Source organism: Cyprinus carpio, chromosome A4 (assembly GCF_018340385.1).
Source record: "Cyprinus carpio isolate SPL01 chromosome A4, ASM1834038v1, whole genome shotgun sequence".
Classification (NCBI taxonomy): domain Eukaryota; kingdom Metazoa; phylum Chordata; class Actinopteri; order Cypriniformes; family Cyprinidae; genus Cyprinus; species Cyprinus carpio.
The window spans coordinates 6,822,586-6,849,541 of NC_056575.1; the positions used below are offsets into that span (position 1 = coordinate 6,822,586).

Here is a 26,956-nt window from a genome sequence, read left to right on the forward strand (position 1 = left end):
GCATGAACAATTTTGTGTAAAACCTGCTAATCATGTTCTCCAGCATGATTTAAAATTTCTTTTTTATTTTACATCACAGCATTTCTTGGTTAATTCCAGATTTTTAATGTGATCTCAGACCTTTGGACCCTACTGTGGTTTCAGATTTGCTGTTTTGTGAGCCTGTTTTCACTGTCTTGTGTTATGGGTATAAAGCTATCAATCTTTAATGTTTTGATTTATATTAATCTTCATCCATTTTTCAAATGCAAGCTGGGACAACCTTTCTGCTGTCAGATGTTAACTCTTATATGTACAGCTGTGACCTATGTGTTTTATTGGCTTGCAGCGAACCATAACAAGAAAATAATCAATCGCTGTTTATATCACACCAAAATCCAAAAACATATTCACGTTTGAATAGGTATAGTTATTTTTCATTTGAATTGTGCACTGAATTACCAAGAAGGTCCTGGGATTTCCAGCAGGACAATGACCATAAACACTTTAAAATGCACCCAGTTTCTCAAGTAGCTAATCACCATATTAAAATTACTTCTGAAGGATCATGTGACACTGAAGACTGGAGCAATGATGCTGAAAATTCAGCTTTGCCAACAGAGAAATGTTATTTTTAATATATTACTGTTTTAACAATATGCAATTAAGCAATATTACAGTTTTACTGGATTTTGATAACATATGCAACCTTTGTGAGAATAAGACTTTTCAAAAACGGGGAAAAATCTTACAAACAGTACTATACATCACATTAAATGCCAATTGAAATATCTGAAGAGGCTCTTAGAATCGATAAGAATTTGAAGCCGAAGTAATTCAGTAGATTCAAAGAAATGCATATGTGCAATCAAAATGGTTTTTATCTATAACTATAATTTTCTTTCCTAAGAGAAAGAAGTCTGTTCATTTGTAGTATGATGGACAATTCCAAACTTTATTTCAGAAGTGAAAATGTACACAATGGTCAAAAAAAATCAAAACATTAAAACCAAAGGCTATTAAAATGCACAGAAAATGAACAATATAGGGGGAAGTCACATTTTTTTGCAGTGGGTCCCTTTCACATTCGGTAAAGCAAATCCAATTGCTAAGCAGGAACACAAGCTTAAAGAACTCATTTGTGAGCGCATTAAAAAAACAAGACACAGTCACGGCTGTGATATTCGTCTTTGGTCTGAAGTGTTTGAATAATGAATCTTTTGGACCTCTTTAGTAGCTGTTCAAAGGGTAAAGAATAAAATGGATTATATTCAACAAGAGTTTTAGCAGCACAGTGAATAAAAGAGCAACAGCAACTGATATCAATGTAAATTTCCTTTTAAAATAAACTATATTTGGGGTGAAAAATAGTATATATTGACAAGTATCAAGGAGTTCAGCTCTTGGAGCCTGGTTTAAGTGTAGTGAAGGGTTTGGTGTTCCTCAGCGATCCCGTCAGCTCCTGCAGGAATGCCACGATGTTCGAGTCCCTCTCTGACTTCCTCCCGTCAAAGATCACCACCACAGTGAAGTGCGGCTCGGGCCGTGCCAGGAAGTAGGTGCTCTGGACTTTATCGTCATAAAAGTGGACCACTTTATCCAGAGAGTTGAGCTCCATGGAGCGGTCGCTCATGATCATGATGACATTGGGCCAATGCGTGACTGGCCTTTCTCCGCCAGGAAGTGACACGACGGCTGGAAACTGGTCCACACCTTTGGGAGCTTCACGGTAAGAGTGCGGATGATGGTATCCGTGTCCCTGAAAGCTCTCGGAGCCACGGTTATCGAAGACCAAGGAGACGTTTGAAGCGTCGTGCTTGCGAATGAAGCCCGAGATCTTGCCGAAGTAATCTAGAGAGGTGCGAGCTGTCAGGGTTTTCATTTCGGACTGTGACGTTTGGCGGCTCAGGGCCTCGTGGAAGTAGAAGCTGAACTTTGCTAGGAGCGTCGCTTGAAGGCGCTGCAGCCACAGGTAGAGGTGCGGCGGCTGCACGGCCTTCTGGGATTGGCCTCCGAAGAGGTGTTTCCTGGTTTCTCTTTGCCTCTCGAACACCTGACCCCATGCCTGAAGTTTGGAGTGGGCGCCATGCAGATTCAGCAGAGATGGCAGGAAATGCCACTCGGAGATCTGCGCCTGGCATCGTAACAGCTGCGTCAACACGTCCACCTCCAACTGGAAGCTGCTCTCAAGACGGCTCAGGATTGGATGGTGGAATCTAGAAGAAACAAAATGGTACAAAATTAGGGCTGCACAATGTATCGAAATGGTTTAATGCAATAGGCAAAACGCAAAGGATAATAACGTAATGCACTGCAGAATTCAAAGCGAAGCGCGCTACTGTTCATTTACACACTGTACAAAATTATTTTTCTTTTCAATTATTGATATTCTTTCCATTTACACACTGTGCAGAATTATTTATTTGTATATAATTTTAAACTGTAGATAAAAAATATTAGAGTACGTTTTTAAATAGTTTATTAGTCTTTTGGTCTTTCAGATCTGACACACTTTTTTTGTGTAATTTTTGCTAAATTATCAAATACATAATTACAGTAGTTATTTATTGTAATATTTATTTAATATTTTATCACAATAAAAATCTTTATTTTATGGTCATTAAATTGGTCAAAAAGCTTTGGGAATGAGGCTGAAGTTGAAAATTTATTTTTTTATTCTGTTCACTTTATGAGTGTGGAAAGAGATTCAAGTTGGTTCTTGTAAAAAGTCACCCAAGTGTATCTCCAAAACAGTTCAACTCTAAAAGGATGGTTCACACTAAAAAAAAAAAAAAAGTTATTTTTGAATCATTTTAAATGCAGACACACCTCAGCAAACAACCAACTTAATCTAAAATTAATTCTTTCCAAATATTGCTATTCAAATCATCTTGTTGTTTTCTTGTGTGTTTTCATAATTTTATTCTATATTAAATCTTGGTGAAAAAAATATTGAGATGCAATTTGTTTTCAATATCGTGCAGCCCTACGTGAAATGGAACTCTGATATTAATATGAGACGATGCAAGATGGTGGATGATTGTCAACATCTCTGTAATCCTGCAATCTGTGTGTCCCGTTTGTGTTTGAGCGAGCGACGCCGCACCAGCTTGTTCTCTTTGCTCATTAGTGCTGGAGAAAGTCATGAATACTGCAGAGCGGCATAGAGCTCATTACATCTCCTGCATTCAGCAGCAGCGTGAAAATTCTTCACCCCTGACTGATCATTAATTACATGTCTTAGCAGGCAGCCGGAAAGAGAGCATGAGGAAATGACAGAGAGAAAGAAAAGTGAGCTTCTTCATAAGAAAGGCTGGCAGAAGAGTACTTTCTATCGCAGTTTAATTCTGAGATAAGCCATTTATCCAAAATCCTGTTACTGTGAGAACATTCTGACCAGCCCAACATAGCAACCAATAGTAAGAGTTTTTGAGATATGTGAGATATCTGTTTAACCAGCCAATGGAAGATGGGGAGTGTTTGGGGAAACCTGTTTGGAAATAATTTTTGCAACATTTTCTTTGTAGGCCAGCAGACATTTAATAGAATTCACAGCTGATTTCTCAACGTCAACCTCTGTAGCGTCACACTGCTGGCAAGAGCCGAATCTCTGCTAAGCACTTGGCTGACTGATTCATTGATCAGATAACATTTGTGAGATCTCATCTCTTCTACTCCAGCGATGACTCAACATTTGGCATCCTTCCTTCCATCTCTCTCTCTCTTCCTTTAGTGAAGAGCAGAGTTCACCTTGAGCAGTCAGTGGGAGCGCTCTGCTTCAGACGTCATTAACCAGGTGCTGTGCTTTATCATACATCACTTATCCTCACACTATAACATGATTTCTGCTAGAACAACCTTGTAAGTTAAAGGTCAATTTAAGTAGTTTTTCAACTTATGTCCCTTTTTCAGGATACTGTATTTTATAGTTAATTTAGCAAAATCCGAATGAGCTTTAACAGATTTTTTTTGGAAAGGGCTTGAACAATATTTTTCAAACTTGTATCTATCTCTATTTTTTATATGTCACTATATATTAATATAATGTAAAAAAAAAATTTAAAAAAAAATATTATATATATATATATATATATATATATATATATATATATATATATATATATATATATATATATATATATATATATATATATATATATATATATATATATATATAATTTGCCATATGCTTTAAAAAGACATCAAATGCTTATGCCATTTGCTTATGAGGATTGGTAATTTGTTTAAGCTCATTTCTGAGTAAAGATTTAAAAATCTAATTAAACATTTCATAATTAATTAATGGTATTTATTATTTTTAGTTTATTTAATAATTATTACTTTAATAATAGACAGATGTTTTTATTAAAAATTTAAATGCACCTCATTAATTTCATCCGTTTAATGGTTAGAGAGTCGGACTAAATAAACCTTCAATACCACGACTTAGGTGCCCTTGAGCAAGGCATTATAAAAGGCTGCCCACCTCCGGGTACAGTGTGTGTGTGTGTTCACTCAGATGTTTGAAATGTAAAGACTTTAAAAGAATTCTCATTAAAAACAACCTTTATCTTAGTAAGTTTTTATTAAAAATTTAAATGCACCTCATTAATTTCATCCGTTTTCTGAGTAAAGACTTTAAAAGAATTCTCATTTTAAATTACTTTTATTTTTGTTTGAGGTGGACATGGACTTTCATACTTTTTCTAGTCTACTTGTAGTGGGTTTAAAAAAAAGGGTTAAACTCATTTGTTTTGCTAATAAATAAAGGGTAAATGTGAGCAAGGTGAGCCACAGCTCCCTCTGCTGGCATGGACAACACACAGCAACACAGAGACCCTCGCAACACACACACACACACACAAAATGATCCTCATAATCTAAAAACCATTCATAGACCATTTCAATAATATACAAAATCCCCATTGTTTTTAATAATTGTAATGATTCTAAAATGACTCAATGAAGCATTTGCGCACACACAGCATCAGCGCCGCCTCTGTTTCTCACCTGGAACTGTACTTCTGCAGAATGCTCTCCAGCGTGCTCACGAGCTCCTCAGAGTTCACAGTCTTCTGGCTGCCCAGAGAATGCATCTTCTCGTAGAAGTCGGCGATCTCCATCCTGGCCTGCGTGAAGTGACACAGCTGCTCGGACAAATGGGGCAGGAGATCCTCCAGGTTGGGAGTGGAGCCTCCGGATGTGTGGCGGCCCATGGAGACCACCTTCTTTAGTTCGTTGTTCAGGGACGTATAGATGGTTCTAAAGGAATCCTTGCGGCTGAAGAATGACTGACTGCCTGCATGATACACATACTTCAGTATGACGGCATTAAAACAATACAAAGCAGGAGGCACTTGTTTCAGCTAGAATATTAATTCAATAACAGAACACACAGATGGAGATGCATTATGTATGACCACAACATGGTAATATGGTACTTGTACTAGAGTAATACAATTTTTTTCTCTAAAAAGCCATGGGTTTTTATTTCACAACAAAAAAGCATGGTATTACCCTTTTTTTAAGTGATAAGTTATAATTATGATATAATTATTTATTGACATTAAATATCAAATTTGAGATGAAAAGTCAATTACGACAAATCATAATTATGATGTAATTACAATTATGTGTTATGAAAAATGTCAACTGTAACATGTCAAATGTTTTATCAAATTTATAGCTTTGTTGTAATTAACTCATAATTTTGACTGAATTATGACATCATAGTTGACACGTTGGTTTTTATATTTAAATTATGACCTTTTATCTAATAATTTTAGACTTGCGGTTTCATAACTATGACTTGGTATCGACATTTTTACTTTATGATTTCTCATAAATTTGACAGTCAATTTTATTTTTATCTCATAATTGTGAACTGAAACCTCATATATATATATATATATATATATATATATATATATATATATATATATGTATATATATATATATATATATATATATATATATATATATATATATATATATATTAGTCAATTTCAACGTTTTAACTCAACGTTATTATTTAATATCAATTTCGACTTAATCTCAAAATTAAATATATAACTTTGTTAAAATTGACTATCTTAGAATTTTGACTTCTTGTCTTAACTTTTATCTCATACATTTATCTCATCGACATCTGTAATCCATACTTATAACTTTGACTTTTTATGTCATAATTTTGATTTACTAAACTTTTTTTTTTCTTGTGTAGCGGAAATGGGCTTTCAAATAGCTCCAGGGTAGCACCACAGTACTTTCTGAAAGAATGCAGTGTTGGAAACGCTTCTCTCGCACCTAGTTTCTGTCCGAGGAAAGTCATGTTGTGGTAGGCTTTCTCCGCGGCTGCCAGGTGCGCGAGAGCGAGCAGCAGTGACGCCCAGATGGCCCCCGCGCTCTTACTGGCGTCCTTCTCCTTCTCCACATAATCCTTCGCCCTGTCGAACCAGAACATCCCGAGCTGAGTGAAGAAACTCTCGAGCACGGCTCGCTCTTTGGGAACCGGCCGGAGATCATCGTCGCGCTGCGTGTCACACATAGAGACCGAGAGAATCAGCGCGGATCCACTTGCAGCTGCCGCACATTCACCCGAAAGCGTTATTTAACTGATTGATGCGCGCGTTATGTTGTGTCCGACAGAAACGACCTAAATTAATCACACCATCGAAATTAAGCGATTCAAACGGGTTTCTGTTGGTAAAATGCACATTCTTGGTGATAAACGCCACCATGACACTTTTCAACGACAACACTACGGCACGTCAAAGGAGACAAATACGTCTATATACGAAACGCGCATCCTATACAAGAAATGCGCAAATGGATCAAACTTTATTTTAAATATTAACTACTTGTTATATCTCTATATCTATTGATTAAACCTTATTATATTGCAAAGACTCAGTAGCAAAATAAAAAATCTGCCAAAACCATTTTTTTATTCAATAATTCAAAACTATTCAGAATGTATAAACTTACATTAAGTAAGAAATTGTACATACATTCTGAATAGTGGCATATGCTTTTCGGTTTTAAGCGCAATTTTAATTCTAAATAGGCCGCCATGTAGATGCAGTTTAAATGTTTACATCAACATTTCCACCCCCGAAAAAACACAAACACCAACGAAAAATCACAAATACTCCCTTTAATTTTTCGCGTGGGCAGATGTTGTCATGCCAGCTTCTGACGTAAACGTTTCGTTTCGGCTTTGTTCTTTGCGACGCTGACAGTCGCTTGTCGGCAGACTGGGGCAGGGCTGCTTGTAAGATCCGAGACGTCTGATCGTCCGCGCATCTGTCCGAAAGTCCAAAATTTATTCAAATTGATCCATCGCATCGCCCCTAATGGATCCCAATCGAATCATACAGGCTCTGAAGGGCACCATAGACCCGAATCTCAGGCTAGCGGCTGAGAATGAACTCAACCAGGTCAGTGAACCATCTAACGTTAGGGAAGTTTGATGTTTCTCTAGGAAACACAAGCACTATAAGAGCAGGGATGCTTTCAGTGAATAAATGTGCTAAATTAGGGCCTGATTTTAATGCATAAGGCAGGACAATGTTTAAACAGTTAAATTTGTATATCTGTTTACTATTTAGAGGTTGCAAACTAGTTACTATGCATCAAAGCATCAGTGTCCAACAACAGTGGCCAATAACTATTTAAGATCATATTTGCGTGCTGTTCTTTATTCTAAGATCTGTTCTGGTTTAGTCTTGATGCCAGAGAGAGAGAGAGAGAGAAATCCCATAATACCCCAGTGAATGATGTGGAATGTGCCCTACTACAGAGTTTATAGGTGTTATACTGTGATTTGACATTTTTCATTGTGTCCTGATTCTGCTGCATGGAAATCTCCACTGCAGACCACTGATGCAATTCTGTGCAACCTGCACTCTATGCAAAGCGCTCTATACAAAGTCAGTTTCTCTTCTAGATAAACTCATATGGGTTTGGAAGAGCTGATGTGCAATGCGTACAAAAAGTGTCAAATTTATTTTTAATGAATTAGTTTCATTGTTTCAGTTCATTGCATTACATTTGACATCCAATCAGTTTTTATGCAGAGGATTTAATACATTTTTCTCAGTGTATGCTATTTCAACAATTCTGAATTATTGGATACAGGTAGCATGAAACAAACCGTTTTGTGTCATAATGTAACAATTTTAGAGCTATATTGGGTCTCCACTTAATCTCAGTCCTGAAGAAAAGCCAGTTGAGGACCACTGAGAACAGATTGCTAACGGTTACAAGTCATCAGCCTCTTGAATTATTATTTATTATTATTTTTTTCAGTCTTACAAGATCATCAACTTCGCCCCAACTCTGCTGCAGATCATTGTATCAGACCAGGTGGAGTTTCCTGTGCGACAGGCAGGTGAGCGCTTCTCTCTTCCTGCAGTATTTTGATGCTTTTTATACCTTTAGCAATGACTGGTTCTGAATCTGAATGACTCTGAGTGAATCATTCTGGATCCCTTTACCGTTAGTCATTATATTCTTCGTCTAGCTGCCATCTACCTGAAGAACATGGTGAGTCAGTACTGGCAGGACCGAGAGCCCACTCTGGGGGAGGTGGTGTTTCCCTTCAACATTCATGAAAACGATCGCGGACAGATCCGAGAAAACATGGTGGAGGCCATTATTCGCTGTCCGGAGTCCATAAGGTGAGTCACATGTGCAAGTACGGCATTTTCTTCCAGGTGTTATTACTTGAAAATGACTTTTTTTGTCGGTTGGCAGGGCTCAGTTGACAGTATGTTTGCGTGCCATAATAAAACACGACTTTCCTGGACGCTGGACGGGCGTAGTGGACAAAATTAATCTGTACCTGCAGTCTCAGAACAGTGGGAGCTGGTACGGGAGTCTGCTCGCTCTTTACCAACTCGTCAAAAACTATGAGTGAGTCAGCCACAAGGTTTTTGTTTCTCTTAAAGGTCCTTACCTGGGATATTTCACAGTTTATTCATGTCATAATTGTCATCCTCCAATCAGATTTGGGTTAAAGGAATAGTTCACCCAAAAAATGAACAGTCAAAATACGAGTCCATAATCCATAATAATGCTTCCTCCATTCTCTGTGGTCCTCAAACTTCAAAATCCACCAACATATTTGTTTTGAACGGTTTTCTTGATGCTTGATCTGTGCATATTTCTCTCCTGATTCAGATTAATCTTTTTTTTCACCGGACAAAGCAATATTATGAATAGAGGACTCGTATTTTAGCATGAAGCAACAGTTTGATTTAATGGTGGATTTGTTCATCACAAATACGCAGCTTTTTTAACTTCACATGACTTGGAGTGGTGTGGATTATTGTGATGTTTTTATCAGTTTGAACTCTCATTCTGACGGCACCCATTCACTGCAGGGCATCCATTGGTGAGCAAATCTGTTCTGATGAAGAAACAAACACATTTAGTTGGCCTGAAGTTAAGCCATTTGTCAGAAAATTTTAATTTCTGGGTGAACTATTCCTTTAAATCAGAGGTCTATGCAAGAGTATATTGAAATATGTATAAAAGTTGATCATGATGGTTCTGTGGTGGTCAGGTTTAAGAAGGCTGAGGAGAGGGACCCCCTGTTGGCTGCAATGCAGATCTTCTTGCCACGGATCCAGCAACTCATCACTCAACTCCTGTCTGATGCCACCTTCATCTCAGTTCTGATCCAGAAGCAAATCCTAAAGATTTTCCATGCACTTGTACAGGTGTGTGTGAGCGTTTGTTTCATTTGTTTACCAGGTTATTCCCAGCAGGTCATTCCCAGCAGGTCAGTGCTGAGTCCCTGTTTGTATCCGCAGTATTCCCTTCCACTACAGCTGATCAATAACGCCGTCATGACCCACTGGATGGAGATCCTCCGGACAGTTGTGGATCGGGACGTCCCAGCAGTACGTTTGTGAAGCATGTTTCCTCACACTTAAGATCTTGTTGGTAAGTATGATTCCATGACTCTGTGCTGAATGATTTTCAGGAAACTCTGGAAGCTGATGAGGACGATCGACCAGAACTGATCTGGTGGAAATGCAAGAAATGGGCTCTGCACATCATCACAAGAATGTTTGAGAGGTGATTCATTGGGGTCACTTAAAATAGAAAGAACTTTATTGATCCCCTAATAGGAAACACAATGGCAGACTTAAAAACCGAGCAGCACCCAGCAATTATTTTTTTAATCTCAAAACAACTTGATTATATTATATTTCTTATATATTATTTGTATATTTTCTATGATTATTTACAGTCATTTTTAAACCACAATAACTTGGAATATTATATTATATTATATTATATTATATTATATTATATTATATTATATTATATTATATTATATTATGTACATTAATTGTATATTTTTGTATGATTAATTAGCATAATTTTTTTATCACAATAACTTGGAATATTGTTTATTTTTGTGTATTATATTTTGATCACAATAACTTGGATTTAGACACACACATATATATATATATTATATTTTGTATATTTTGATCACAATAACTTGGAATTATTATATTATATTTTGTATATTTATATTATATTTTGTTCATAATAACTTGGAATTATTATATCATATTCTGTATATTTATATTATATTATATTTTGTAAATTTTGATCACAATAACTTGGAATTATTATATTTTGTATATTTATATTATATTATATATTTTATATTTTGATCAAAATAAATTGGAATTATTATATTATATTATCTCATATAATATGTTGTATATTTTGTTCTCAATAACTTGGAATTATTATATTATATTTTGTATATTTTGATCACAATAACTTGGAATTATTATATTATATTTATATTATATTTTTGTATATTTTGTACATTTTGATCACAATAACTTGGAATTATCATATCATATCATATCATATCATATCATATCATATCATATCATATCATATCATATCATATTATATTATTAATTGATTTGTGCTGATTTTCTGTTCTCAGATATGGCAGTCCAGGAAATGTAACAAAAGAATATGTTGAGTTTGCTGACTTTTTCTTGAAGACTTACGCTGTAGGAATCCAGCAGGTATGAACAGCATCTGTAGTGTAAATCAAATTGCATTTAAAAAGCATATTATTGTGGTACCGTGCTACAGCGATGTACCGTGATTGCTGATCCTGTTTCTCCCTGCAGGTCTTGTTAAAAGTGATCGAGCAGCACAGACAGAGACAGTACGTGAGTCCTCGCGTCCTGCAGCACACTCTCAGATACACAACACACAGCGCCTCACACACACTCACACACAAACAAACAAAACAAAACACACATGCAGGTGGGAGACACAGCATCACATGACTTCATATAAATGATGACTTTCATACAGCTTAATATCACTGTCTCTGCAGACTATAACTCAGGAGGTGGTGTTTCCTCTGATGTGCTATAAAGATGAAGATGAAAGACTATGGCAGGAAGATCCGTATGAGTACATCCGCATGAAATTCAGTCAGTGTGCTTTAATTTTTTTTCCCTCGTCACTTTGTAAATCTTGCTTATTGTGCTTTTTTGGCCATTAATTTCTCTGACAGTGTCATTGCACTAATTTCACATATTGTCCATTTTATGAATATGAGAGAGCGTAAAAAAAGAGATGTTTTAATAGTGTTTCTGATTAAAAACCTCAATAGCATTATTACATTTCAGCTTGGAAATTCAGTTTAAACAGGGAAACGGTCAGGTCAGAAGTTTGCTCAAAAGTATTTTTCATATATTAAAAAATGGTGTTTATTTATTTTTTAAACAAATTATCTATTGATTTATTTATTTTTAAATGAATTTATTTATTTAGCATTTTAATATTTATTTTAAACTAGATTTTCACTCTTTTTTTGGCCATTAAGTTTATTAGAGACGGCATTATTGCACTAATTTCACAGTTTCTCCTTGTCTCGCAACTCGAGAGTATTTGAGCACAAAGATGTTTTAATGCTTAGGTAGCCAAAATAGTGTTTGATTCAGCAAGATAGATTTATTCATCAGAATTCATCATTCAGAAATGCCCTTACATAAGTTTTTAATGTATTAAAGTGATGTACAAAATAAAAAAGTAATCGATTTAAAAATGTGTCATAATGTTTTTAAATGAATATATTAATTATTATGTATTTACAATATTTTAATTTTTTTTTATTAAAATTCAAAACCTAATTTATTTTATTAAAATAACTTATTTTTAATATTACCAGACTTTAACTGTTTTAATGTGTGCGTTAAGCATTTTCAATATAGTTGACCACAATGGTTTTTCTGATATATTTCAGTCGAGGCTCAAAAATATTGAGACTGATTTTTTTTCAGCTATATTTATTCCTGCTTGCAAGCAGTTTAATTTCCTGTCAGTGAATTCAGGAATAGGGCCTGTTGTTTTTGATTGTGTAATGATATGGTTGGCTGATCTGTGTGGTTCCTTGTGTGTGTTCTGCTGTAGATATGTATGACGATCATGTGTCCCCCGCCACAGCCGCTCAGACTCTGTTATGTACAGCAGCCAGGAAGAGGAAGGAGGTGAGTCCACCCACAGACCGCTCTTTAACTCCAGAGCTCTTGTTTACATTTACATTCCAAAGAAGCCCTCCAGAATTTCCTCGAAACGCCTTTAGATCTGATCAGAGTTACTTACTAGAGATACTGGAGGGAAGCAGTTTTCAAGGGAAGGATTCAGGACTCAAGTATTTCATTGCAGGTGCAGTTTTCTGTAAAAATGAGGTCACACATTCACATATGATTTAATTGCACATTTTTAGGGGTAAATGGGTTCAGTCATCGCCTGTGGGTCCGTGCTCTGCTCATCCTTTCCGTGTCCTTCTCAGGTCTTGCCTCACATGATGGAGTTTTGCCATCAGATCCTCATGGACCCCAACACGGACCCCCGCAGGAAGGATGGGGCACTGCATGTGGTCGGTGCCTTGGCTCAACCCTTGCAAAAGGTTACATTTAATAAGCAAGATCTTCTCCGTGTTCTCAATTTAATTACAGGCTTTCTGCATTAGTTTTCCTGCTTGTCCTTGTCTTTCTGCAGAAGCGGGTGTACAGGGACCAGATGGAGCTCATGTTACAAAACTATGTGTTCCCTCTGCTCAACTCTAATCTTGGCTACTTAAGGGCCCGGGTGAGTGAGTGTTTACTGCCAACCGTTTAACTGCCAGATCAAATTATTAAATGTTACTGTAACTATTTAGTAGGGATCAGTGTTTTGTAATATTATTTATATACTATTATCAGTTTAATTGCTATTAGATTTTCAAAAATATGTTTTTATTTTCAGGTTAATTTTTGTTTTAGTAAATTTATTATGTGCTTTTGACATTTTTATTGTTTATCTAAATAGTTTTAATTTTTATTTCAGTTTTTGTTTTAGTTTTATTTCATTTGGTGGCGTTAGTACCTAAACTTATTTCCATTAACATTTCTCATTTTCATTTAATTTATTCTATTTAATATTTCTATTTTATTTTTTTGTTGTATGTATTTTATTTACATTAACAAAAATGTTGATGAAAAAATGATTGGTCAGGATGGTCAACTAATCATCTTAACAACAGACTAGTCAGTTATTGAGTTTTCTTTACATTTAAAGTTTTCTTAATTAAAATTGTAGATTCTATTACCTTGAACTGTTCATTTGTTAAATGAACATTACTTGGATACATTCACTTCTGATAACAGATCACTCTAAATTGTAATGTAGACATATGCATTTTCTGTAAAGCTGCTTTGAAACAATGTATACTGTGAGAATCACTATACAAATAAATTTGAATTGAATTAAAAAATATTAAAGATCTTCTCAGAGAGTGTTTTGGCATGATAACTAACTATTAGACTAACTGTCAGCATGATAAAACCATCTCAGAAAAATTGTGTCCATAAATTCAACCCTATAAATCATCAATGCACTGCATTCTTAACAAAATCTCCAACAATAAATTTCAAGACAATTATTGTCAAATTTCAGATTGCCTGCTGTGAGAAATGCTTCTGTCTTGTTTTTTGTTTTTCTGAGAACTCTAATAGTTTTGTGCAATTGAAGTTGTTAATTAGCATGGTTATTTGTCTACTATCTATCATTTGCCTCATTAATGGTCTCATTAATGGCTCATTGTCCGTTTCTGGTGGACATGACCAACTGGTCACTCAAACAACCCACGGCTAGTTGAATTTCAGAGTATGTTTTGTCCAGTGCTTTAGCTATCAAAACTGCACCTGTCAAGAGTCCTTCAAAGCAAGACTGGTTTCCATGGAGCCGTAATTCTGGTCTTTGTGCGGTGTGTGTGCAGTCATGCTGGGTGCTGCACTCCTTCAGTCCTCTGAAGTTCCACAACGAGCTGGTCCTGAGGAACGCTGTGGAGCTGGTCAAACAGAACCTGGTGGATGACAAGGAGATGCCGGTCAAAGTGGAGGCAGCCATTGCACTGCAGATGCTGGTCAGGAACCAGGAACAAGGTTTGATGCCACACACACACACACAGAGACACACACACACACACACTTAGTTCACCCAAAAATGAAAATGTGCTGTTAATATACTCACCCATCCAAGATTTTTTCTCCCGTAAAGCAGTTAAGAAGGTGATTCATAAAATGGAAGTCAGCGGCTTAAATAAAATAAAAGAAGCTTCAATAAATAAAAGTATGTAGGTTTTGTCAAAACAAAAACATAATGAAAATATTATGTATATACGTCTACTTTCATTTGAGAACAAAATGCAGAACGCTAATGCACTTAATAAGCATCAAATTAGTTTTACTAAATTAAATTGGTTTACTCTCTGTAATTGGTTTAAGAGACAAGCGGATTAACCTGTTTTAATGAAAGTCTGCTGTCTGCCCGTCCTGTACTTCTAATTCTTCCCTGTTTCCATCTTTTGTGTGTTGTTTGAGTGCAGCTAAGGTCTACATCCGAGCCTTCATCAAGCCTGTGATGCAGGAGCTGCTGCACATCATCAAAGAAACGGAGAACGATGACCTCACCGGTGTCATTCAGAAGATGATCTGTGAATACAGCGAGGAAGTGTCCGGCATTGCCGTGGATATGACACAGAACCTGGTACTGCACTCGTCTTCTCATTTCAGCATTGAGTAATTACAGGGTTTTGTGCTGAAAGAGGTTGTTGCGCACAGGCCGAGATCTTCAGCAAGATTCTCCAGAGTGAAGAATACGAGGAAAGTGAAGATAAGACCGTGATGGCTTTGGGTATCCTCAGCACCATAGACACCATCCTCACAGTCATGGGGGACCGAAAGGAGGTTTGGACACGTCATTAAGGCCTTTTTCATGAATTTTTTTAGCATGAGAAGAATACACTACTGTTTTTTCTGATATTTTGGGGGAAATAAATGAATACTTTTATTCAGCGTGGATTAATCAATGTATTTAATTAGTCAGAAGTGACAGCAAAGACATTTATAACATTTATAATGTTACTTTTTCAAATAAATGCATTTATTAAAATGATTTCTGAAGGATCATGTGACACTGAAGGCTGGAGTAATGATGCAGAAAATTTAATTTTGCCCAAATAAATGACATTTTAAAAAGGAAAACAGTTTTTTAAAATTATAATAATATTTCACAATATTATTGTGTTTACTGTATTTTTGATAAAAATAAATGCAGCATTGTTGAGCATAAGAGATTTTTCTTTTAGAAATAATAAAAAAAATCTTATTGATTTTTAAATAATAATCAAACTTTTAAATAATAATGTTTGTTACTGGTATTTATTTTATTTTATTTTATTTTATTTTATTTTTCTGCATTGGATTCATTTTTGGTGGAAAAAATGTTATATAAAATTGTTGCACATGTTTCAGAATTATACAAAAAATTATTATACATTATTACATACAAATATAATATTTATATGAAAAATATCCAGGCTGCTTTTTTTCCATATAGGTACTATTAAAAATAGGCTTCATGCATTTTTTGCATTATAGTTTTTTCAAGTCATACACTAACTTTGTACGAGGAATGGACTGAAATGTCAGATTCCTAAACAAATTGTTAATTTGACTCAAATCTTTTAAATTAATATGTTCATCCAATTCACAAAACTGGTCTGAATAATTTCTTCACAAATTGGGCTGATCAGAATGATCATGTTTGGGTGAACAGTCTCTTTTAATTGCATCAATATTTGTTTGAACATGTTGTGATGTTTCTGAAAAGAGAAATATGGGTTGATATATTTCCTCTCTCTCTCTCTCTCTCTCTCGTTCTCTGTTTCTATCAATCTTAGATCAGTCAACAGCTGGAGGTAATATGCCTGCAGGTGATTGGTCTCGTCCTCCAGAAACCCATCATAGGTATGGCAGGTGTGTGTGTGACACTATTTTCCAGTTCAAGATTATTTATCAAGGATTTTTGCAGTAATAATAAATGTTTTATCTCATAAATGACGTGAAATAATTTTAAAGACATCCCCATAAAGATGCATTCACACTGATAGCAATTTGCAGTAACACAGCATCAGAGTTGGCGAAAATGTGAACTTCATGTGAGTTAATGCAAATATATAATGAGATGATCTACCACTCAACTACCAATGGGAGACCGTAGAGATGCAGTTACATACTGTAGTTACTTGTCAAACTCCAGCGATTTAATCTGTCAGTTTGAACGCCTCTTACAAAATAATTGCAACATTTGACCACATGGTGGAGCTTGGAATGAAAATATGTAATGTGTATATCGTTCAGTGATCTTTGACTGTCCTCAAAATATCCTGTCTCTGTTTTAGAAGCGAGCAGTCACATTCTCTCTGTCTTTTTCAGAGTTTTATGAGGAGATCTTGTCGCTGGCGTTTGGACTCACCTGTTATTCCATCTCCCCTCAGATGTGGCAGCTGTTGGGGGTCCTGTACGACGTCTTCCAGCATGACTGCTTTGACTACTTCACAGGTCTCAGACACGCTTGTAGCTCAGATACTTCACCTGTGGTGTAAACGCAGCCGAGAGCCAAGCTCAGATTGATTGCTCTGCTCCACCTTAAACTATAAATCATGTCATGATTGAACTAGGTTGAAAGAGTCATTAAGTTAATGGATGTGCGTGTTTACGAGAGTCTTTTGAAAATGATTGTGGCAATATTGAGTACTTGGTTAATGATGTGATATATTACCCTGTTGATGTAGATATGATGCCCCTCTTGCACAATTATGTTACCGTGGACACAAATATGCTGCTGTCAAACCCCAAATACCTGGAGGTCATTTACACCATGTGCAAAAAGGTCTTAATATGCATTTCCTCAATATTTAAAATTTTTCCATTTAAAGTGCATTTTCTGTCATTCTTCCATATGCATTTGACATTTGACCTTTTGACCTCTCACCCCCCAGGTCCTAACTAGTGATGCTGGGGAAGACACAGAATGCCACGCTGCCAAACTTCTAGAGGTCATTATATTACAGTGTCGTGGACGCGGCATTGACCAGGTGAGCCGATATATACGTGTAAGTTTAGGTGTGTTTTTTGTTATATATTAATTTTATGTGTCAGGACCAGTGTTATTTTTGTATTTTTTGATATACCATTTTATTTGTATTAATATTTTAAAAGAGCTTTTCAGTAATATTTTACATTTTAGTTACATTTTTAGTAATTTTGTTACATTCTTTTTTATTTTTATTAGTTTTTTATTATTTGTGTTTGTGTGTGTGTGTATATATATATATATATATATATATATATATATATATATATATATATATATATATATATATATGTATATGTATGTGTATATGTATATATATATATATATATATATATATATATATATATGTGTATATGTATATATATATTTGTATATGTATATATATATATATATATATATATATATATATATGTATATATGTATATATATATATATATATATATATATATATATATATATGTATATATATATATATGTATGTGTGTATATATATGTATGTATGTATGTGTATATATATGTATGTGTATATATATGTATGTGTATATATATGTATGTGTATATATATGTATATATGTATATATGTATGTATATATGTATGTATATATGTGTATATATATATGTGTATATATATATATGTATATATATATATATATACAGTTTTATTTCAATAAAGTAACAATAATTAAAGTAACGATAATATCCCTGGTCAGGATGCTTTATAAATGACAGCTGATTGATTAATGGTGTGTATTGCTGGTTTAATGAGCAATATCAAACATGCACATTAATGTACTATCAAATTTTGGTGCCTGTGGATGTTTTTTAGTGTATCCCTCTGTTTGTGGAGGCGGTGTTGGAGCGGTTAACACGAGGTGTGAAGTCCAGCGAGCTCCGCACCATGTGTCTACAGGTAGTGATCGCAGCTCTGTACTACAACCCCACCCAGCTGATACACACACTGGAGAACATCCGCTTCCCACACAGCCCAGAGCCAATCACAGCGCAGTTCATCAACCAATGGATGAACGACACAGAGTTCTTCTTAGGGTAAGGCCGTTTGCACAGGAAATGCCTTTCATTTGGTTCAGAAGGTCACATGCACTTTATTAACAGAGATTGGGTTAGATTAAACACATTTATGCTGATGTGGCAGCTGCTCCTGACAGGGATGTACACTGCTTAAAACTACCTTAGGAATGGTTTTAAATTTCTGTAAAATTCCAGAATGTAGTTAACTGAATTAGAATTTTGAATTTGAAAAAATAGAATGATATATAAAGAAATTTAAATGACTACTGGATATATAGTTTTAAATAATAGCTGCCGTCTTTTTTAGTATGACTTATTTATAAGCATGTTAACACTCAATAGATGGAACATTCAAATTCATATTACAATTCAGTTCTGAGTTAAAGCCATTTTTTTTATTCAGATTGTTTCCCAGTTCTTGTTAATGAGCGTTGCTGCCATCTTTTTCATTCCCTCTTTGTTTTTGTTTTTTTATAAATATATGATTGCTTGTTGTTGCTTTATTGTTGTTGTCCACAGACTACATGATCGTAAGATGTGCATCATTGGGCTCAGTGTTCTGATGGAGCTGCCCAGCCGCCCTGCGGTCCTGGAGGAAGTTGCAGGGCAGATCGTTCCCTCCATCCTCCTCCTCTTCCTGGGTTTAAAGCACATCTACGCCTCCCGAGTGCTCAACAAACCGGAGCAGCTCGCCAGAGCTCAAGGGTCAGAGGAGGAAGAGAATGGTGAGATTGTGTGTGACGTTATGGGAGAGAAACTCTCAAGCATTTCACTTTCAAAGTGTTTAGTGTCTGTACCTTTAAGACTTCTATATGTAAATGACCTCATTTACATAAAGAACCCTTAGAGGTACTATAGAAATTGCTATAATTAAATAAGGGTCACAGGAGAGTAAAAAATTGTCTTTCAAAAAGATGTTTTGATGTATGAAACCTTGACTAGTGCAATAAATGACTTTTAGGGAAACAAAAAATGCTTAATTATGTATATAATTGCCAAATAGAATGTAATTAGGTCCTTACTCAGCGACCTGTTGAGACCTATGCTTGTTGCTGCTTTCGGTGTTCTGTAGTTTCATCAAGTCCGTATCTTGCTTCACCTCAGGTAAACTTGATCCCTGCACAGGAAGTACTATTTCTGGCATATATAGCTTCAGGTTGGTCTTTAGTCATCAGGGTTTACAGACGACTGAGAACTGATTGTATCGCTCTAACAGGGCCCTGGAGACATGGGAGATGGAGGAACGTCTTGTGCGTGTTAGTTTAACATGATTCTGAACCTTTGGGCATCAAGCACTCGAACGAATTAAATAGATCTTCACGACCCTATACCCCTGACCTGAATTCTGACAGCATCATACTGTTGGAGTTATGGATTTATTGATATTATAATGCTGGTTCCTGCATGCCAGATTGCATATTTCCAGTATGCCTTTAATGTTTGGACATTTGGAGAGTCAACTATGCACTATTGCATTTAAGCATAAATCTAACCAAATTTAGTGAGAAGTGTATGCTTAAATCAGGAAAATATGACCTTAATTTAAGATATATTCTCTGAAAATAAACCTTAAAGGGAAAGTTCACCCAAAAATTCTGTCATCATTTACACACCATCCAAACCTATATGAATTTCTTTATTCTGCTGTACACAAAAGAAGATGTTTTGAAGAATATGAGTAACCAAACAGGTTTTGGTCCCCATTGACTTCCATTTTTTTTTTTTCTTTCTAAAGTCAGTGGGGACCAACATTCTTCAAAATATCTTCTATGTTCAGGTTTTCATAGGAATATTTATACAATATGAAACTGATTACCACCATTTTTTTTTTTTCAGTGTTTGTTTTGATTTGTGATGCACTAATAATCCTAATTTGGCGTACTGTATGCTACAAATAATATGCAAATTTGTACACAGCTGTTTCATTGTAAACCAAAAATATATCAGTTCCAAAAATGTGTTGCTTGGATCATGGACTTGAGGCTTTTTTTAGCTTCACACCAGTGGTGGACCAGTAGTGTGAGATTCAAACACTGGAAATCTCTATTTTTAGAAATGACCTTTACTTCAACAAGATCCAGACTACATCACCAAACCCCTCCTTTTCCTACTCAGGAAATTTACTACACTGAGTTTGGAAATTCATCATGTCTGTTTTCCAGAGGAGATTCCTAGCGACGAGGATGAGGTCGGACAGAAAGGGGTGGCCCTGCAGTCGTCCGGCGCTCCCACTGGGAATGACGATGAAGATGATGAGGACGATGATGAATATTGGGATGATGACTGTCTGGAGGGGACCCCATTAGAGGAGTACAGTACACCACTGGACTATGACAATGGAGAGGATGAATATCAGTTCTTCACCGCCTCCCTGCTCCGTATGCACATTTTTTAACTCCGTAATATACCAGACATGTACATTTACATAATACGTTTATTACATATCTAAGACATATCACACTATACTATAACAGCCCCACCCACAGTGAAATGTCCAAAATCCTGCTCCATATAGATGAATATTAAATAAATGCGTGGTTTATGCATGTGTCCATATACTTATTTTAATCAACAACAAAATTTGAGGTTAAAATGTATTAGGTTTTTCACAAATTTTTAATCTTTTTTTGGACTAAGCTAGTTAATTTGAAATAGTCATGTAATGTTGTAAACATTTTTTTTTTTTTAATTCCGAAATTTCTTCGTCAAAGAAAATTGCAATCATAATAAATATTTAATTAATAATAAAAAATTGTGTATAGCATGTCACACAGCAGGACATGTCAACTCCCCAAATGTCAAAAATGTTCAGTGCAATTTTTTTTCCTTTGCTCAAATATTGATCCTTTTATTGAATATTTATTTAATTATTAATTTTTATTTATTTATTTATTTATTGATCTATCTGTGGGATAAATACTTTTTATTTTGGTGTTAAAATAAAATAATAATAAAACTTTTTTCCTGGTTATCATTTCATCAGTTTTTCCACAATTTTTTAAATTATAAATATCCTTTTTTTTTTTCCAAACCTTTTTTTTTTTTTTTTTTTTTTGTATTATTCATTTATTTGAACATCGTAATAAATTGATGTTCAGCAATTTTCCATAAGTATAGCAGCAGTAATTGGAAACACTTCCTGTTGCAGGTGTTCAGAGTTCAGATGCAGGCTGGTATCAGTCCCTCACATCTCCTCTGAGCGAAGACCAGAGGAAACAACTGCAGGAGATCTATAACCTTGCCCAGCAGAGGAGGAGCGCAGGACTCAAAGGCCTGTGGTAAGTGTGTATGTGTGACCTTTTCAAACACACGTGGAACGACAGATCCACAACCACTAGAAGCAGCACAGCAGAAGTAACTGCTTTAAGACTCCACAGGAAGCAAATTTCCTCAACCATGTGGCAAGGGCATGTTTATCTTGTACAAATAATCGATATACACTACTGTATACAGTTTCGGGTTGGTAAGATTTAATAATGTTTTTGTGAGAAATCTCTTTTGTTCACGAACACAGTAAAAACGGTAATATTGTGAAATATTTATACAATTTAAAAAAACTGTTTTCTATTTGAATATATTTTAAAATGTAATTTATTCCTGTAATGCAAAGCTGAATTTTCAGGAGCCATGACTTCAGTCTTCAGTGTCACGTGATCCTTCAGAAATATGCTGATTTGCTGCTAAAGAAACAGTTGCTGCTTAACGTTTTTGTGCAAACGACGATACTTTTTTCAGTATTCTTCTTAATATATTTTATTGTCACAATATAAAAGTAAAATATCACCCAGCACTACTGATTTAGGAAAGACTATTCCAGTCTTGTCTAAAGGTTCTGCCTCTATATATGATTTATAAAGCTCTCAAATGGGTGGGACGTTCTTTGAAACAGTGATGTGTACGATTGACAGCGTTTGAAATCAAAAACGGCAACATTATCATAGTACTCAGTGACACAGATGTATTTAAAAGCATTTGTCGTCAGTCTAGCACATTTAACATTCACATTACATTATTCATCTGTCTGATGACTGCTGTTGTTACTTCAAACACTTGAAGTAATGCAAGATCGTTTCATCATCTCCCTGTAGAGATGTTCCAGTTGTTCTGAGGCAGGTTGGAGATACCTGACACTTTGGATTTGGATCTGTACAGAATTCTGACACTGAAAACAGCCTGAACTCTGGATACTAGTGACATCTCGGTCAAGATGGATGGGATATTTGACCCAGGACCCACAGCAAGCTCTTCAGGTCCATGAATCTTAACAGGAACACTGAATCATCGTCAAAACTGGTCAGAAAGGCCCCAGTGAGGTCGAAGAGGTTACTCTGGGTCACCCCTTCCCTGAAGCTGTGTGTGTGTGTCTCTGCACATCTGTACAGAATTGTGGGTGTTTTGCACATGTGTGCAGATGGGTGTGTGTATAAGTGATAGAGTGCTGTATATTCTGTTTCTCTCAGTCTCTCCTCCGTTTGCAATGAGTCGGTAAGAAACTTGAGCGAGGCAGTGAGGTGAGACATGTCAAGGCAAGCCAGAGAGAGACAGACGGACACCACACAGATGGAGGGATTTGTTGTGTTGGTCAGTGCCTTCAGAGATTCGTAGGCATTTTTCTGCCCAAACAGATCATGTGCACTGGCTAGATGTCAGAAGGACGATGTTTATAGCTGTCATACGTTTATATGTTTCAGAGTTTGTTTTTTGTAACAGTCAGTTTTCAGAATTAACTTAAATCATAAATGTTAATATGACACTACGCATTTGCAGGTTTTTTTTGTGTGTGTGTGGTTATGCAGTCACTTGATCATCTATTTGTGTATATTTTCCAGATCATTTTATTTAGCATATTTAGCCAGATCATATTTCACCCCAAAATCAAAATAGAACTTAAAGAAATTATACTGTACATTTATTTTTAAGAAAATGAAATCTATTTAAGTACCATTATGATTTTTTGAGACACAATTTTTCAGACAATTAAGCATATTTTGCAAAATAAATTTCTTTATCGTAATATGTGGACACATTTTTATATGTATATATATATATATATATGTATATGTGTGTATATATATATATATATATTATATTTGAGACACACACATATATATATGTATATATATTTAATATTTTATATCAATATTTTAATGTGAACTTTTTTTTTCGTGTTTTTTTAATTTGAAGTTCTTTTTTTATTAAAACATGTTAGGGCATTATATATATATGTATATATGTGTGTGTGTGTGTCGTTTTTATATTTGCTAGAAATTATACTTAATATTTTTTTTTTTCAAACTCCATGAATAAATTATTTTTAAATATTTTATATTCAGCACTTCAGATATTACCATGATTTATGGTTACAAATTATGCACTTTTAAATTTATGCACAATTTAAATAATATAATTTATTGTTTTTTCGTTGTTGCTTCTGCTACTGACAGTTGGTAGAGGGTGTTTAAATGTGCTTAATTGTCATGAAAATTATTTCACAATGGAGAAAAGCACCATCAGCAATCAGTTTCACTGTTCAGTCTGGTTGCAAGAACAATTTGACTGTAGGGAGCCACCAGATGTATTTAAACATATTTAACATTTCTTGCATAAAATCATGTTTAGCCAGATGTTCACCCATCAACGAATCTTTAAAAGTGTGTTTATCATCATGATTTATTATCCCTGTCTTCCTGTTCCATTAGCAAGTCCAAAGCCAGAGCAATTTGCTTATGGTTCAGTGTGGAAGCACAGGTCACGGTCAAGGCAGTGCAATCATTGTGTGAAATATCCCACAGCTCTTTATTGATTTCCTGATTTCCTGCCTGCTCTCATTCACCCCATAATTAGCATTTATCTTTCTTTCTCTCTCATGTTCTCATTCTCTCCTCCAAAATTTCACCTTGGTAGCCATAGTTTCTGCCTAAATAAACTGCTATAGCCATACATATTATGGAATATCATATAAACAATGTAAGACACTTTCAGGTTCTGTTCGCCAATTTATTCAATCTTTTTTTAATAACCACAATTTATACACACTATCAGAACCATACAATCTAATCAGTAGCATAACCTTTTATACTAACTAGTGTTATACAAGAATACTTGTGCACTATTTTGACCAAAAATATGACAGCAGAAAATAAACTATTCTTCAAATTACATCCATTATTATCAAAGCACATTATCTGAACATTTAATAACAACTAATATTTCATTCCTTAAAGTAAACTAGTTGTACTAGTAAATTTCATGGCTATAAAACATCTTTTGCAGGTTTTATAGTTATTCTCAGCTCTAATATATAGAAACCTGTTTCTGTCACGGAATAATAAAAAAAGGTAATTTTGACCATTTCACAGTGGAAAAAAAAGTCAGAATTGTGAGATATGAACTCAGAATTCTAATTATTTTGATTTCTTCACAATTTACATCTCAAAGTTCTGTTTTTTTTTTTCTGCCCTGGAATGCACAATAAATATAAAACAAAAAAGTACAACATTTATCTCACAATTTTATCTTCACAATTTTTCTTGCAATTGTGAGTTTAAGTCTCACAATTCTGAATTTTTATTCTTAGAATATCTTGCAACTCCGAGTTTAAATCTCACATTTATGAATTTATTTTTTTTAGAATATCTTGTAATTCTGAGTTTAAATCTTGCAATTCTTGGTCTGACTTTTTTCTTCTTCTCAGAATTGCAACATATACTGTATATATATATATATATATATATATATATATATATATATATATATATATATATATATATATATATATATTATATATATATATATATATATATATATATATATATATATATATATATAAACTAAATTGTGAGACATAAACTCAGAATTGTGAGGGGGGAAAGCCAGAATTGTGAATTTAAAAAGTCACAATTAGCTTTTAATTTTTTTTTTACCCTGTAGTGAAAACAAGCTTTCATATGGTAATCAAACAAAAGCATAAAAAGTTAATGAAGTGTAAAAAATAATGCAAGAATTAGGTAAATATAAAAGATGTGGGGTAAAAAAAATATTAAAGGGGGAAAATATAATAAACTATAATATTTTTTCCAATTTTTTTCTCTATCTCCCTTTTACTTCCATTTGTCTCTCTCTTTCCATCTGTTTTTTCTTTTCTTTTCCTCACGTGCTCATTCTTTCTAATTTGCATCTCTCTCCTCTCTCTCTCTGTCTCTCTTTCTGCACATGCGCCGGTAGGCGGGTTACATAGATTTCAACACCTTATACACGTTCACACTCGCTGATATTACGCATTCAGAGCTGATACGCTGTTCAGGCTTCTGTGCAGCACAAGGCTATGGAACGCGACGAGTCTCCTCTCTTTCACTCCCACGAGCGGCATGCGAGACGGGGACCAACATGACAGCGAACAGCCGAGGGACCAGAGCCGCTCCTCCCCCCGTGCAGCGGCGGCTGTCCGCGCTACCGAGGCCGGCGGTGGGAGTCCGGCTGCTCCGGTACGCCGCGCTGGTGGCGGTGTGCGCGCTCTGCTACAGTAACTCTCTCTGGGGGGAGTTTGTACATGATGATATATGGGCCATCACCAACAATCCAGATGTCAGACCGGGCTCCAGCCTCCAGAGCATCTTCACCAATGACTTTTGGGGCAAACGGATGGCTGATAACACCAGCCACAAATCCTACCGTCCGCTCTGCATCCTCACTTTCAAGTAAGTCAAAGTCATTTCAGCCTTCCGCTATTTACTTCTAAGTTCGAAAGGTCTGAAAAGAGTTGTTTGGCGCATTTTACGCAGAGTTATGAATTACAGTAACTTTCATGAGAACATTTTGACATGGCTGGAGTCACACGACGAGAGCAGTTTAATTCCTCTAGTGCATGCATGTATATTAAAAAGAGATTTGTATATTTCATAAGTGATTAACTTGTTAAAGATTTAAAGCATTGCTAAATTAAATGAAAGTAAAAATATATTTCAATTCGTAATGTTCCATTCCACATCAATTGTGTGTTAGAAAATATATATATATATTTTATATTGTTTGCAATTTTCTAACCAACTGAGTGAGCATGCTTTTGGTTTTCCACTGAAACTTTAACTTAAAGACAATGAGTGCGGGTTGTATCTATTGAGTAGCCTAAAGTAGAATCAACTTCGCATTTACGTCCACTCTTTGTTGCTGACACACTTGAATAATGTTAGTAAACACGTGTTGCGCCGTTTATATTGAGAGCTGTTACTCTTCTCAGCGTGCACCAGCACAAAACGGTCATTGCAAAAAAGTGCTCGTAGATCGTGAAATGAAACGGACTAGCACGAGTGTGGGTGTTTCAGTCCGAGATAAGCTCGCGTGTTTTGACTCCAGCTTCAGAACGCAGGGGCGTTCCTTTCGAGTGGATGACGTCATTAGTCCATATGGCGCGAGCGTCTGACAGCTCTGCAACATCGCGGCGGATCCACATTCACACCAGCGAAAACAC

The 26,956-nt window shown here is 35.3% G+C and overlaps 3 protein-coding genes across 3 annotated transcripts in view; 2 read left to right on the forward strand and 1 right to left on the reverse strand.

The window, feature by feature from the left end:
• Positions 1-913: 913 nt before the first annotated feature.
• Positions 914-6,752, reverse strand: kics2 (KICSTOR subunit 2). Its single transcript, XM_042739061.1, has 3 exons — positions 6,286-6,752; positions 4,990-5,278; positions 914-2,195 (listed from the first exon to the last, which is right to left on the reverse strand). The coding sequence occupies exons 1-3, from the start codon at positions 6,524-6,526 to the stop codon at positions 1,376-1,378; spliced, it is 1,350 nt and encodes a 449-aa protein (XP_042594995.1). The 5' UTR covers positions 6,527-6,752; the 3' UTR covers positions 914-1,375.
• A 396-nt stretch (positions 6,753-7,148) lies between these two features.
• LOC109097390 (importin-8-like) lies at positions 7,149-23,240 on the forward strand. The gene is made up of 25 exons (XM_042739075.1): positions 7,149-7,418; positions 8,290-8,371; positions 8,504-8,660; positions 8,737-8,895; positions 9,548-9,704; positions 9,798-9,887; positions 9,971-10,065; positions 10,964-11,048; positions 11,157-11,291; positions 11,369-11,468; positions 12,451-12,527; positions 12,833-12,949; positions 13,042-13,131; positions 14,300-14,465; positions 14,909-15,069; positions 15,144-15,269; positions 16,265-16,331; positions 16,800-16,925; positions 17,159-17,256; positions 17,366-17,461; positions 18,287-18,507; positions 19,009-19,214; positions 20,652-20,867; positions 21,638-21,767; positions 22,578-23,240. Coding segments are annotated over exons 1-25 (3,042 nt in total). The 5' UTR covers positions 7,149-7,334; the 3' UTR covers positions 22,579-23,240.
• Positions 23,241-25,706: 2,466 nt separating this feature from the next.
• Positions 25,707-26,956, forward strand: part of LOC109097212 (protein O-mannosyl-transferase TMTC1-like) — a 38,540-nt gene continuing 37,290 nt past the window's right edge. Inside the window, exon 1 of the mRNA XM_042739089.1 lies at positions 25,707-26,186. Coding sequence (XP_042595023.1) covers positions 25,876-26,186 — 311 coding nt within the window. The 5' untranslated portion in view covers positions 25,707-25,875. The remainder of the gene's footprint in view (positions 26,187-26,956) is intronic.